Consider the following 15597-nt stretch of genomic DNA (forward strand, 5'->3'; position numbering starts at 1 on the left):
CTGAGCGACTGAACTAACTGACTGATGCAGACGACACCACCCTTAGGACAGAAAGTGAAGAGGAACTAAAGAGTCTCTTGATGAAGGTCAAAGAGGAGAGTGAAAAAGCTGGCTTAAAACTCAACACTGAAAAAACTAAGATCATAGCATCTGGTCCCATCACTTCAAGGCAAATAGGTGAGGAAACAATGGCTACAGTGACAGATTTTATTTTCTTGGGTTCCAAAATCACTGTGGACAGTAACTGCAGTCATGAAATCAAAAGACACTTGCACCTTGGAAGAAAAACTATGACAAACTTAGACTGTGTATTAAAAAGCAAAGACATCACTTTGTCGACAAAGGTCCATATAGTCCAAGCTGTGGTTTCTCTAGTACTCATGTGTAGATGTGAGAGTTGGATCATGAAGAAGGCTGAGTGCCGAAGAATTGATGCTTTCAAATTGTGGTGCTGGAGAAGACTCTTGAGAGTCCACTGGACAGAAAGGAGATAAAACCAGACAATTCTACAAGAAACCAACTCTGAATATTCACTGGAAGGAGTGATGCTGAAGCTGAAGCTCCAATACTTTGGCCACCTGATGCAAAGAGCCGACTCACTGGAAAAGACCCTGATGCTGGGAAAGATTGTGGGCAGAAGAAGGGGACGACAGAGGATGAGATGGTTGGATGGCATCACCGACTCATGAAGATTAGTCTGAGCAGACTCCATGAGATAGTAAAGGACAGGGAAGCCTGGAGTGCTGCAGTCCATGGGGTCACAAAGAGCTGGACATGACTGAGTGACTAAACAACAACAACCACCCCTTATTAGAAAAATTTCTGGATAACATCATAAAATCCTTTGAGTCTTTCTGATGTAGACAACAGAATCTTTTTTTAAATTCACAGAGACCATGTAACTTAACTCTTACCTTTTATACATGAAGAAATAAGATCCAAGTAGGTAAATTGACCTCCAGCTGGTAAGTGGCAAGGCCAGGTTCTAAACTCCCCAGTCATTCCCCTTTCACCCTGCCCCTGCAGTCATTGCTGATTCTTTGAGCAGACAGTTTCAAGTTGACCTACGAAGCTGGACTTCAGAAGGTGAGCCAGGTTTTGTTTATAGCAGTGTTCCTTCACTACTGCTTTGATTTGCACACTAGTGGCATTTGGGGTGCTGGGGGATCCTTGGTCTAGGTTCTGTTTACCAAGAAGCAAAAGCCTGAGGCAGTGGAGAATGAAGTAATTATGGACTTATCAGTTGATGAGAACTTATCAATCAGTCGATGAGATAAAAGGAACAATGAAAACACTGTTTAGAAAGAAATACAGGTAAATAAAGCAAAGTCTGGAAAATCTTTGGCCCAATATCTAGAAACAATTTACATTTAGAACGGAGACCATATTTCACTAAATTAATTCTTATGTGTAAATACCTGTCAGGTGTCCACTCATGGTTTTGTCGTGACTATTGAAGAGCTGTCTATATTTCAGCCTGGATGACTGAGGAACAGCCCACTCAGCTGCAGGAGGGACGCTGTGGGAGGAAAGACAGGAAAAAAGGGTGAACAGCAAGGACTGCACAGTCCAGTTCTTTAAAAACTAAGAACTTTCTACAAAACTAGCTTTAACATTTTATTCCCTTTCTAATCACTATTTCAAAATTTTCCATCATGACTTTTTCATTTCTTAAGGTTACAACCCTTTCTCTGTATACAGATAAGCTCATTATTTTGAGCTTCCCATTATTTTGAGTAAACAGGACAGACCAAGTGGCTGGTTCAAGTTATACACACAATCAAACTAATTTAAAGGTTCTAGGAAAGGATGGAAAATCTCCTCGGAACTGAGGTGATCATAGTAATATCCAGTCTTCTTTTGGTTTAAAAAGCCATGTGGACAGCAAACAAAGGCAACTGCCTTTAAAGATATTCATTTTTTAAAAATGTTTAACAATCTTACACCAAAATACAAGATGGATTTCTTAATGAAAGGAAGTTATTTCCTTCTGAGAATTTACATGCCCACATGTGGAGTTTCTGAGAGAGAAAAGAACACTTCTCGGCAGTGCAGAAAGGAAGGGAAGGAGTTCTGCTTCTGACTGCGACCCAGGGCTGGTCTTTCTTGCCAATGTGTAGCGCCCCTGACCTCAGGAAACCCCTTACCAGCAGCCAGCTCGGGTGTAGATCTCCCTGGTGATCAGTTCCTTAGATCAGTTCCCACACAGTATCACACTGGTTGTACCCACCGTTTGTTAAGAGCTCGCTGTTTATATCAGGCAATTTAAACACGATGATTGAGCTGACAGTAAAAAAAAAAATGGCATTCCACTTCCAGGACAGATTACAACTAATACCCCATGTGCAATGTTCTTTCATTAAAAAAAAATATCTATTTCTTACATATTAAAGTGAACTTTTAATCCTCATTTATGTCCTTTATCTGTGTCCTTATTCTTACTATGCACACTGCTTAAAGCACAGAAGCTGCTCCCAAACACTTGAAAAGTACTTATAAAAATTTACCGTTTCAAGTTTTATGTATTTCTCAGTAAAATCATTTACCAAGGTCTATTCTGCTATGCCTATTTCTGCAACAAACCTCTCATTTTAAACTAATATTTTGCAGATTCCAACTCTTCCCAATTTGTCAAGAAGCCAATATCTCTCCCCTCCACCCCAGGAATGTAGGATATAAAACACAAAGTGCCCAAGACAACACTTATCAAATCATAGTTTTCTGCCTAATTCCTGAGAATGTAAACAGGCCTAAAATGGCATTATCCAAAAAGTTAGATGCCATATCACACAAACTTTCTAGAAACTTAAGATACTGAAGGGCAACTATTAAAAAAATAAAAAACAGAAAAACCCAAAACAGTGTTTTCATAACCAAGCAGGACGCTGTAGAGTCTTCCTCGGACAGACCTCGCCCCTCATGTCCTCTGCCTCGCTCTCTCTTTTTCCCCCTGCCTGTCTCTTGTTGGTAGGAAAGCTGTGGTCTCCCAGGCCTCACCTGAGTCACAAAGTCTGGCTCAAGAATTAATGATTGAAAGGATGTGAACATGTAGTGGCAAAAGTCGCGGTTGGGCCAGAACTGCTAACAATTTAAACAGCAAATGTGCCATATGGCAGTCATAGAATCCTTAGTTGCTCCCTGAAGTACCTAGATAACAGGGTCTGAGGCATATTCCTGACTTGTTTTACAGATGCTAGAACTCCACCAAAGGGAAGCTGGAAGCTCAGGATTAGTAACATCAACCCCTGTTGCTGTTGTTGCTATTCAGTCGCTAAGTGGTGCCTGACTCTTTGTGACCCCATGGACTGCAGGCACGTCATTCCCCTGTCCTTCACTAGCTCCCCAAGTTTGCTCAGATTCATGTCTGTTGAGTCAGTGATGCTATCCAACAACCTCATCCTCTGCCACTCCTGTCTCCTTTTGCCCTCAACCTTTCCCAGCATCAGGGTCTTTTCCAATGTGTGGCTCTTCACATCATGTGGCCAAAATATCTGAGCTTCAGCTTCGGCATCAACCCCTGTGGTATTGCCCTGGTACCTCCCCATCAATTAGAGAGGTGTGCAGAAGCTGATCAAACACTCTGTGACTCCCTTCCTTCACCTGGCCTTTAAAAATGCTCCCTTGTTGGGAGTTTGGGGTTTCTGAGCGTTAGCTTCCCCATACTCCTTATCTGACGCCTTACAACCTGTATTCGACAGTTAACCCACATTACTAGAGCAAATTTTAAGAACATTTGCCGTAAAATCAGAAAGACCTCCGTTCAGCTCTTGGCCCTATCACTTATGAGTTACCTTGAGCAAGTCACTTACTCTCTGAGCCTCCTCATCTGTAACACAGAGACAATCACAGTCATCTTCTGGAGGAGATGGTGAGCATTAAAAGGGTTACTGTGCATAAAGCATTTGACACAGTGCTTTGCAGCTTATGGATTTTCTTTTTATTAATTTTTAAAAGTTAATGAATTTTTGAGTTATATTCAACATGCTCTTCTCTTTAAAGAGGAAACATGACTTGATTCACTTAGGAAAGATTCGTAAAGAGGACTGAAACAAGAAAAGATAAAATCATGTTCATCTACATCTTCTCATTTGAAAAGTTTTGAGACAGCTTATCAAGAGACTTAATTTTTCCCTTTAGTGCAGCATTATGCAAGGGGAAAATATGGGTAAAATAAAAATCTAAAAGATAATGGGAACCAAGACTGGCCAGAATACAAGGCAGCAGGTCAAGTAAGCTTTACTAAAATCGAGTCACAAATCCCATCAATAAGAGCTCTTCACTAACCTGAATAACTCACTTCATAAAAACTGATCTGAAGTTTTACTAACAATCCACACAGGCTTCATAAGATTATCTGAAATAAACTTAGAGCCAGTTTTGACTCTAAGTGTCATATAAAGTATTTTATTCATAAACTTTTTTATTTTACAGCCTGGTACTTCAGTAACTGTGTCACACAGGCTTAGCTGACCCCAGGCCTTGTGGGATTGAACTGCTGTCCCTTTCGCTGGCAGGGGATTCTTAACCACTGGACACCAAGGGAGCCCCAGTATAGAAACTTCCAAATGACTGACACAAAATAGCTAACCATGGACTACTACATATTATCATCCTCTTGAAAAAAGAAAAAAAAAAAAGCTAAATTTTTTAAGGAAAAGTGGTGTTTCTGATTCTGTCATTACTACAACAAACAAATAATAAAATCTAGAACATTATCCAGAATTAAGACAAATATTAGCATGCTACAAAATAAAAGAAGATAAGTAAAGAACACATAGCTAATTCATTTTCAAATTTATGAGTCAATCAGACAACAGCTGCAACCAAACCGCCGTCTGAACACAAGCAGGCTCACCTGGCCACGTCGAACGACTGTGCCTTCTGCAGCTTCGTGTTCAGCTGCGAGCCTGGGCCAGATCTGCTGAAGGAAGAACTCTTTGGCAATGTGGCAGCTGTAAAAACAAATAAATGTGTAAAAACAAATAAATAAATAAATGTTGAATAATTTTAATTCTACAAAAATAAGTTTCTCTTTTACAAAAATTAAAATACATAGCCATCAAAATTTTTTGAGTCATCAAATAATTTCTAAGGCAGAAATTATTCCTCCCTTCTGACCATTCTAGACTTAAAAACAGTCATTCCCTCCTTGCTTCCTGCCCTCTAGCCAAAAATGCTTCACTTGTTCCTTCATAAAACCACCTTACTAGGTAGTAGTGTTTATGTCCACAAGTTGGGCTCTTCATTTAACATTTAGTATCACATTTTACAGTATCTGTTCCTACAGTTGAAGAAGCAATAGCTTAAATAGATAGCTGGCATATTCTTAACTGCACTGAAGCAGCTGAAGTATCAGTTCCAGGTGTCAGAGCCGAGAAGTCACAGACCTGTCTCGGCCAGATGACACGTGATGCCAAGGAGGGCCAGCTTTTGAGTCTGAGTCTCATTCAGGCTACGTGTCAGGAGAAAAACTCTGAACCTTAACCAACATTTCCCCCAACCTTGCCCAGAGTCTTGCAACAATCGCCATTTGACACAAAAGAAAACAAGACACAAGGCAGGGATTCACTGCTACCACTGGAAAAATAATCGCAAGCACTTTTTTAATTGCCATCTCACCTACAGTCATGGTCACTTAAGAAAGACAAGCTACCTGAACAAGAACACCTTAAAAGGTCCATTTAGATTCTATGACTATAACATAGAGACACATCTTGACAGATGTAGTAAATCTAGGAGCGTAGGTAGATTCACATATTAGGCTCAAACCCACACTGTCAATCATGACTGAATGTACTCAGACTTATCTAAGTACTTAAAAGAAAAAACAAGAAAAAAATTTACATATTGATATGAACCCACTCAGATTTGTTAGACTAAGGCTATCTACATCTACACTGTATGCTTTTCTCTGTTGTCACTGTTTAGTTGCTAAGTCATGTCCAACTCTTTTGCGAGTCCATGACCTGTAGACCACCAGGTTCCTCTGTCTGTGGGATTTTCCAGGCAAGAACACTGCAGTGGGTTGCCATTTCCTCCTAAAGGGGATTTTCCCGACCCAGGGGTCAAACTTGAGTCTCCTATAGGCAGGTGGACTCTTTACCACTAAGCCACCTTTTCTTTAAAGGGAAGAAAGACTTTGAATAAAGTCTCAAAATGAAATTAGCTAAGTCAGACACTTTGTAATCCTTTGTTCAAGTAAGCAAGCATGGAACACTATAACCTTAATATAGTCATTCATTAGGTTTCCTTCTCCCTCTATGCCTGATTCACTACACCTCTTCAAAAAAAAAAAAAAAAGCCAATGTTCTTTTTTATCTCCCACATAATTCTACTCCTAAGGGATTGGCTTGTTTATTAGCAGTTCATGGCAGCTGAAGAAAAGCAGTAAGTGATACATGGAACTAAAAAGTGCTCAAAGGCTGTTCAAACTTGAGCTGCTCTCATCAAGCCCCTGAAAGGAAATCACACTGTTGGTGTCGGCTGCTGAGTTCACCTTTGTGCACAGCGGCAGCCAAGGGTGTGTAATTTCACGCCCTCTCTCTAGACTGGCTCTTCCCCAACATGAGACAATAAATGAAAAAAAAAAAAAGATGATTTCTTATGGAATAAAATACTATGTAAATATAATCTGAGTGTGAAAACAGAAGACTTATACATATAGAACTTCAGCCTGTGGCTTTAGCAGGTCACGTACCAGGATGAGCAAACGCAGGCAGAGGCTGTATGACCGGGGGCGCCCCGTTAGCCAGGGGGGGCACCCCTGCTGCAGGGACAGATGATACTAGGGGGGGAGACATCCCGACAACGGGAATGGAACCCATTGGCACAGGAGCAACGGCGGTCAGCGGCGGCATGCTGGCGATACCTCCCATACCTATGAAGGGAAAATCCCAACAAAATTCACATGGAACCACATTTCAGCATTCCACAATAATTAATCCAGGAATGCATGGAGAGGAAACCCTTTTCTGGTTGTAATATACTCCCATTTAAAATTTGAATTCAGATTAATCCTTTTGAAAAGTATTAAACATTGTCAATGATCAGATGGAAAGGGCTCAAGACCCTGGCTTAAAGAGAGATCTACTGGCCAGTGTTCACCAAAAAGAATAATAACCACAGTGGACTGAAAGCCACCAAAGAGAAATCAATTCATAAATTCACAATGAAGTGCTTTTTGTAAAAAATCCTAACTGGTCACCACAGGAAATCAATTTATTTTGAAATCTAGTAAATAAAGGCAGAAAATAAACAATTAACCCACCTTCCCTTTACATATTGAACCTCTGAGGAATCAAACATTTGATGAGATTGTTTCTGTTTATAAAAGTATTCTAACAACAACAAAAAAAAACAAATGATAGAACTAAACTAAATGTCTCTATTCTTTTTCTTTTTTCTATCCTAACTTGTGATACTATGACATTATAAGAAATATAGATCTGACCTTTGCCCCGGGTCCTTATTCTTGACAGAGCTCTGACGTGCATGTGAAGTTACTCAGTCATGTCCAACTCTTTGCGACCACGGACTGTAACCCACCAGGCTCCTCTGTCCAGGGATTCTCCAGGAAAGAATACTAGAGTGGGTTGCCACGTCCTTCTCCAGGGGATCTTCCCGACCCAGGAGTCGAACTGGCATCTCCTACATTGCAGGCGAATTCTTTACCACTGAGCCATTGGGAAAGCCAGAAGAACTCCTAAAATCCTTTTAATTTCCTGACTGATAGGAACATCTTCTGCCAAAATATTTGGTTTTAGTCCCTGGCTCATGACACAAGAGCTTTGAAGATCCTTGGAATCTCTGGAGTGGGAAGACTGTCATCTTGTTTGATGAGACATCAGGGGAGAATAGACGGGGGAAAGTAAGCTAATCAAAGGCTGATGATTTCATCAATGAAGCCTCTGTTATGAAACTCCTGTAACAACTCCTACATGATGGACCTCATTTCTGTACTGTAGTGGTTATCACATTCGCCTCACAACTCCTACACAACAAGGTCTGGAAAACTTCCAGGCTGGTGGACACTTCCAGGTCCTAGATAACAGAATCAGGACCCTTTGGGACCTGGCCCTACATACCTCTCCATCTTCCTGTTCATCTGTACCCTTTATAATATCCTTTATAGAAAACCAGCAAAATTAAATACAAGTTTCCCCAAGTTTTGCAAGCTATTCTAGCAAGTTAAAAAAGCAGGAGAAGAGTTTGCAGGAGCCTCTGACTTGAGTCAATCTTAGAGGATATCAACCCTGAATACTCATTGGAAGGACTGATGCTGAAGCTGAAGCTCCAACACTTTGGCCACATGATGCAAAGAACTGACTCATTGGAAAAGACCCTGATGCTGGGAAAGATTGAAGGCAGGAGAAGGGGGTAACAGAGGATGAGATGGTTGGATGGCATCATCGACTCAACGGACATGAGTTTGAGCAAACTCCAGGAGATAGTGAAGGACAGGGAAGCCTGGCGTGCTGCTGTCCAATGGGTTGCAGAGTAGGACATGACTGAGCAACTGAACAACAACAGACTCTGTAGTCAAGTCAGACAGTACTAGGGCCCAGTACCTGTGACTCAAGTCTAAAGTGAGGGCAGTCTTGTGGGACTGAGCCCTTAAGTCTGTGGAATCTGATGCTAAGGACCAGAGTGAGCATTAGAATTGAATTTAATTATAAGATATAAAGTCAGTGTCCGCAGAGTTAGGAAGTTGGTTGGTGTGGTTTTTCTGGATACAAAATTCTTGGCTGATTCCTTCCTTGAGAATCTTAAATATGTCACTGCATTTCCTTCTGGCAGGATGAAAAGTCAGAAGATGCTCTAATTTTCTTTCTTGTTAGCCATGGCTTTCTTTTTGCTTGTGCCCAAGTGACTTTTTGTTTTACTAGAATGGATCTTAGTCTTGATCTGTCTAGGTCAGTATTCTTAGGCACATGCTATATTTGTTCAAATTTAGTTTCAAACCTGGCGTGTCAAGAAAGCTGTCTTGAACTAGCTTTTCTCATTTCCCTTCGCTTGCTCTGGTTTTCTTCTTCAGAGGCCCTAACTAACGAGTTAGTCAATTCTCTTCACCTGCATCATTTGGCACTCGTTCTCAAACTCTTTCTGTCTCTTTTGTCATTTCCTTTTAATGCTCGAAACTATCCTCTTTTTTTTTTTTTTTGCTTTCTGTTTCTCTTTAGTCCCTCCTGTGCTGCCTCTGGTTCACTCTTCATTTCTGAAACAACTTTTTCTTTTATGTCTTATTCTTTCCTGAGCAGTCACCTGATTTCTGGAGTTTTAAAAAATTCTGATCTATGCCAGTCGTTCATGACTTGCATCATTTTCTTAAGTGCCTCTCGGCTTGTTTTGAAATAGTAGGTCACTGGTGTGCGGTCACTGTCCATGTGGGTGTTGCTCGTCCCTTCGTCCTCTTTTTCTAATAATAACTGTGTGTGGGATTTGACCCTGCCTGATACCGCCTGTTGCTCCTTTTGATGCATGAGCCTGGCTTCCTGGGTGGGTTTGATCTCCTCCCCCACTGAGGTCTGGACCTTCTCATCCTCCTGTCTCTGTGTCCCTGCCCTGTTTAATCTTTATTCCGCTCCCAGTCATTCCTCCTTGGTGTGGGATCCAGTCATCAAAGGCAGCCTTGTCGGTCAGTGTGAAGAGTCCCTAGGGACCAGGTCCTGCAAGTCTTCCAATCCAGGAACAACCCTCATCATTATTCTCTTAACACCATGATTTGTCCATTTCAGTTACCTACTCAGCTTTTAAATTGTCCCTGCAACGATTTTTACCAAGTGACCGCCTCTTCTGAATGAATTGCATTTTCTGGATCAGTTCAGTTCAGTTCAGTCGCTCAGTCGTGTCCAACTCTCTGTGACCCCATGAATCGCAGCATGCCAGGCCTCCCCGTTCATCACCAACTCCCGGAGTCTACCCAAACCCGTGCCCATTGAGTCGGTGATACCGTCCAACCATCTCATCCTGTGTCATCCCCTTCTCCTCCTGCCCCCAATCCCTCCCAGCATCAGGGTCTTTTCCAATGAGTCAACTCTTTGCATAAGGTGGCCAAAGTACTGGAGTTTCAGCTTCAGCCTTAGTCCTTCCAATGAACACCCAGGACTGATCTCCTTTAGGATGGACTGGCTGGATCTCCTTGCAGCCCAAGGGACTCTCAAGAGTCTTCTGCAACACCACAGTTCAAAAGCATCAATTTTTCGGTGCTCAGCTTTCTTCACAGTCCAACTCTCACATTCATACATAACCACTGGAAAAACCACAGCCTTGACCAGACGGACCTTTGTTGGCAAAGTAATGTCTCTGCTTTTTAATATACCTCTAAACAAACACATCCCCCAGAAGCTAGGTTTTAGATGCCATCTCTCTTGATGGTGCTAAGTCTCATTTCATGAAATTTTCCACTCTCTCCTCAACCACTGAGATTTCCCCTCGACTCTAAAAACACGGGAGCCTTTCAAACCAACAACACACTATCCTTTAGCTGACACGCTCCCCCTCACGGTTAAACTCTCTGCCCTCCCAGGCCTCCAGGAGGCTTCTGTCTCTACCACTCCAAAGAAACTGCTCATCAAAGTGAAAGTGTAAGTCACTCAGTAGTGCCTGATTCTTCGCAACCCCAGGGACTGTAGCCAGTCAGGCTCCTCTGTCCATGGGATTTCCCAGGCAAGAATACTGAAGTGGGTTGCCATTCCTTTCTACAGGGCATCTTCCCCACCCAGGGATTGAACCCAGGTCTCCCGCATTGCAGGCAGATTCTTTACTGTCTGAGTCACTAGGGATGCCCAAGATCGGGCCCAAACCCATCTTATCAAATATCAAATCCAATCACTCTCATGTCCTACTCTTACTCAGTCCCTCAGAAGCAACTCTTCCCTGGTAGCTCAGCTAGTAAAGGATCCGCCTGCAGTACAGGGGACCCTGGTTAGATTACTGGGTAGGAAGACCCCCTGGAGAAGGGATAGGCTACCCACTCCAGTATTCTTGGGTTTCCTTGGTGGTTCATATGGTAAGGAATCTGCCTGCAATGCGAGAGACTTGGGTTCGATTCCTGGGTTGGGAAGATCCCCTGGATGAGGGCATGGCAACCCACTCCAGTATTCTTGCCTGGAGAATTGCCATGGACAGAGGAGCCTGGTGGGCTACAGTCCCTGGGGTCCCAAAGAGTCGGACACAACTGAGTGACTAAGCACAGCACAGAAGCAACTCAAACATGGAGCCCCTCCCCTTGAAACAAGGTGTGATCTTAGGTGTTCTGCCTACTCTAGCTACACTCTGCCAACCTAAACAAAGAGGGACACTGAATCACCAGAAGTTGAGCTTATGCAGAAACAGCAGAAGAATTGCAATTCTAATGTCTTTTCTTCCCCCTCTCTTCTCTCTTGGTTGGGAGGCATGTGGGATCTTAGTTCCCCAACCAGGGATCGAACCTGTGCTCCCTGAATTGGAAGTGCTGAGTCTTAACCACTGGACCACGAGGGAAGTCCCAAGAATTGCAGTTCTAGACATACCAACTGTAGTAAGCTATAAGTGAGTCCTTGGAGGGTTTGGGGTGAGCTGGATTTATGGGTAAGGATCAGAAAGGCGAGAGAACTCAATCAGAATCCAAGCAGCAAGTGCACTGGCTTGAGGAAGGGGAGAGACTCTTGGTGGAGGTTCATCAGTCAACAGATCAGTTTCAGGTTTCTGTAAATGCCTGATCAGTAGGACCTCTGTCCTTAAGTTTCATTTTCCTGAGGATTCATGCATGAGTTTCTCCACTGCATATCCTCTCACAACTTTCTAAGATCCTGTATCCAGTCCCAGGGCTTTCAATGCCACCTGTACTCAAACTTACCAGCGCAGAGAATCCCTCCTGCGTTGCAGACATACAGATTTATCTGCCTCCCTAACATCTGGACTTGGAAATCAGCAAGATTCTTCAAACCTAATATGGTCAAAATCTGATTTACTTTTCCTCCACAATATGGGATATGATGAAACTAATGCTAAGCTATTTTCCACATTGATTATCACTGGCCAGATCTAAATTACCATTAATCTCTTGCCTATGGAAAAAGTCTCCTTACTGATGTCCTTGATTTTACACTTGTCCCCTGTAATCCAGTCTTCAGATAACACAAATGACAAAACAACAACAACAACAAAAAAAAAAACCCCACACAAAAAACCCAAAACCGGTCTTCAGATAACATAGATTATATTTTTGTAAATGTCTATCAACCATTCACACCCTGTTCAAAAGGTTTCAACTGAACTTACTTGGGAAAAAATGCTAGCTCTTTAGTGGTTTCAGAGGTAAAGAATCCGCCTGCAATGCGGGAGCCCTGGGTTTGATCCCTGTGTCAGGCAGATCCCCTGGAGGAGGAAATGGCAACCAACTCCGGTATTCTTGCCTGGAGAACCCCACGGACAGAGGAGCCTGGCGGGCTGCAGTCCATGGGGCCGCAAAGAACTGAATGTGACTAAGCGACTTTTAGTTCGCTTAGTGGTTATTAGGTCCCAAACCACCTGGCTCCTACTTTACCTCCCCGACCTGAAGCCCTAAGGACATCAGGTGCAAGTGTCTCATTACTTTTCCTCTGACACACCAGGCTTTGCCTTAGGACCTGTTGTTTCTGCCGGGAGGGTTCTCTTCCCCCATACCTAAGCCAGCTCAAAAGTTATCGCCTGGGTAAATTCTCCCTAACCACCTGGTCTCGGGGGAAATAACAATAACCTCAGATACGCAGGTGCAGATCTGTCATAGGCACCCTTATGGCAGAAAGAGAAGAGGAATTAAAGAGCCTTTTGATGAAGGTAAAAGAGGAGACAGAAAGAGCAGCTTTAAAACTCAACATTCAGAAAACTAAGATCATGGCATCTGGTCCCATCACTTCATGGCAAATAGATGGGGAAACAGTGGAAACAGTGGCAGACTTTATATTCTTGGACTCCAAAATCACTGTAGATTGCAGCCATGAAATTAAAAGACACTTGTTCCTTGGAAGTAAAGCTATGACAAACCTAGACAACATATTAAAAACCAGAGACATTACTATGCCTACAAAGGTCCATCCAGTCAAAGCTATGGTTTTTCCATCAGTCATGTATGGATGTCAGAGTTGGATCATAAAGAAGGCTGAGTGCTGAAGAATTGATGCCTTCAAACTGTGGTGCTGGAGAAGACCCTTGAGAGTCCCTTGGACTGCAAAGAGATCAAACCAGTCGATCGTAAAGGAAATCAAACCTGAGTATTCATTGGAAGGACTGATGCTGAAGCTGAAGCTCTAATACTTTGGCCAACTGATGCAAAAAGCCAACTCACTGGAAAAGACTCTGATGTTAGGAAAGATTGAAGGCAGGAGGAGAAAGAGATGACAGAGGATGAGATGGTTGGAGGGCATCACTGACTCACTGGACATGAGTTTGCGCAGACTCTGGGAGATGCTGCAGTCCATGGAGTCGCAAACAGATACAGCTGAGCAACTGAATAACCACCACCTGGTCCTCTCTGGGTCTCTCATGAGCACGTGTGTGCTAAGTTGCTCTAGCTGTCTCTGACTCTTTGCAACCCTATGGACTGTAACCTGCCAGGCTCCCTTGTTCATGGGATGCCCCAGGCAAGAATACTGAAATGGGTTGCCATGCCCTCCTCCAAGGGATCCTGACCCAGGGATGGGATGCAGGTGAGTTCTTTACCACTCCCGCCCCTGGGAAGCCCTGGGCCTCTGTCGTATCACCCTGTTTCACAGGACTGTTTGTCTATTTGTTTCTCCCCCTAGCTTGTGAACAAGTTCCATAGCAACTGGAGTCATGATGTCTTACTCACCACCCCCTTCCCAGCAACCAGGACACACAGTCGGGGCTTAAAGATATTGATTGGTTTGACCCAGTAAAACTGTGGACTCTGGCAAAAAAACAGAAACAATCACAACAACCTCTCCCTGAAACAGCTGAGTCCAGAGTCAAAGAAGAATGATGGCGTGTGCAAACACACTGAAGGGAGAAGGTACGAGGCATACTCATCGCAGAACGTCCTGGAATACGGCCGGGCACCCTTAAGCAAATCACAGTATCACTGCACCCCATTTTCCTCTTCTTAACAAAATGACTATTCAACCTCTACAGCCAGCCTAAATTCCATGGTGCATTAACATTTGCATTAACCTTGGGAGAGTGATATAGCCCCATGTCACTCTGATGATCTGGTGATAATGAAGGTGGGAAGAGAGAAGGAAAAGATGAAACCAAAGGTCTTGAGGACAACTGAGTTTAAAGAGCCTCTGCCTCCCTTTCAGAAACATGAAAGAAAGTGTTACTCGTGAGTCGTGTGTGACTCTGCAATTCCATGGGCTATAACCCTCCAGGCTCCATGGGATTCTCCAAGCAAGAATACTGGATTGGGTAGCCATTCCCTTCTCCAGAGAATCTTCCCAACCCAGGGACTGGACCTGGGTCTCCCACACTGCAGGCAGACGCTTTATCCTCTCAGTCACCAGGGCAGCCCCTTGGAACATGCTTAGGTGTTCAACTCTTTTTTTTTTTTTTTTAAGGTGTTCAACTTCTTGGCATCTCAGTTCTCTCCTTCGTGTGAGAGGATCAACAATCCGCTGCACACTTTCAGGGTTACTGTTGTGACCAAAGAACACGCTACATGTGAAGACAGACCACAGGGCTAGAAAACCCATGGTCAGACAAAGCCTCATACTAATTAGAAAATGCCGATAATAGTAATAAGTTATGTTTTCAAGTAGCCAGAAGAATCATAAGAAAAAAATTACTTTCGCAAAGGCCAGATTTTTTAGTAAACTTGTGCAAAAGTGGGGATTGGAAGGAACCATGTACTTTTAACTTCTCTTTATAGTCTGTTATTCCCTCATGATTAATCCTCTAGAAAAAAGTTTACTGAGAAGGTCGGTGTGACAAGAACAATGGGAGGAAAGGCCGTGGAGAAGCCAAGGAGAAGAGCTAAGGTTTGAGTGGCAGGAGGGCAGCTAAGAAATCCCAGCTTCCCAGGGACCTCCTTTAGGGTTCAGTGGTTAAGATTCCAACACTTCCACTGCAAGGGGCATGGGTTCGATCCCTGGTCAGGGAACTAAGATTCTATATACTGCAAGGCATGGCCAAAAACATTTTAAAAATATTTTTAAGTTAAAAAAAAAATCCTGCATATGTATACATGTAGCTGATTCATGTTGATGTTCGGCAGAAACCAACAATATTCTGTAAAGCAATTATCCTTCAATTAAAAAAAAAAAATCCTGGCTTCCTTTAGAGGCTGGGCAGGTTATTTAACTGACTGTAAAACCCTCTGTACAATGATGGCACTGCTCCTGAAAATAAATCAGCAATATCCCTAGAGCTGAAATTCCTACAGCAGAATGGAATAAGAGAAGACATATCACATGTCAGAGGAAGAATTACCGACACCTGGGTTTGAGGGAAAAAGGGGAAATGGGATGCCTGTGGTTGTCTGACCCTTTCTCCACGCCAAGGTTTCTTCTTGCAGCCTCGGAATGGAGGCCAAAGGCAAACCAAACACCCTTTAGTTGTTTTAGCTACAAGCACCGTCAGGGATTCGGAGTGACCACCCCTTTGAAATAAGCTGGTTAACAG

The 15597-nt window shown here is 43.1% G+C and overlaps 1 protein-coding gene across 9 annotated transcripts in view; it reads right to left on the bottom strand.

Annotated features, from left to right (window-relative positions):
• The window catches only part of ITSN1 (intersectin 1), a 251132-nt gene that overhangs the window by 143099 nt on the left and 92436 nt on the right, over positions 1-15597 (bottom strand). For all 9 annotated transcript variants that reach the window (XM_043892810.1, XM_043892808.1, XM_043892809.1 and 6 more), the window contains exons 6-8: positions 6698-6877; positions 4856-4952; positions 1419-1519 (exon numbers count right to left, since the gene is read on the bottom strand). In XM_043892810.1, coding sequence (XP_043748745.1) covers positions 1419-1519; positions 4856-4952; positions 6698-6877 — 378 coding nt within the window. The remainder of the gene's footprint in view (positions 1-1418; positions 1520-4855; positions 4953-6697; positions 6878-15597) is intronic.

The sequence above is a fragment of the Cervus elaphus genome, chromosome 31 (assembly GCF_910594005.1).
Source record: "Cervus elaphus chromosome 31, mCerEla1.1, whole genome shotgun sequence".
In the NCBI taxonomy this organism is placed as follows: domain Eukaryota; kingdom Metazoa; phylum Chordata; class Mammalia; order Artiodactyla; family Cervidae; genus Cervus; species Cervus elaphus.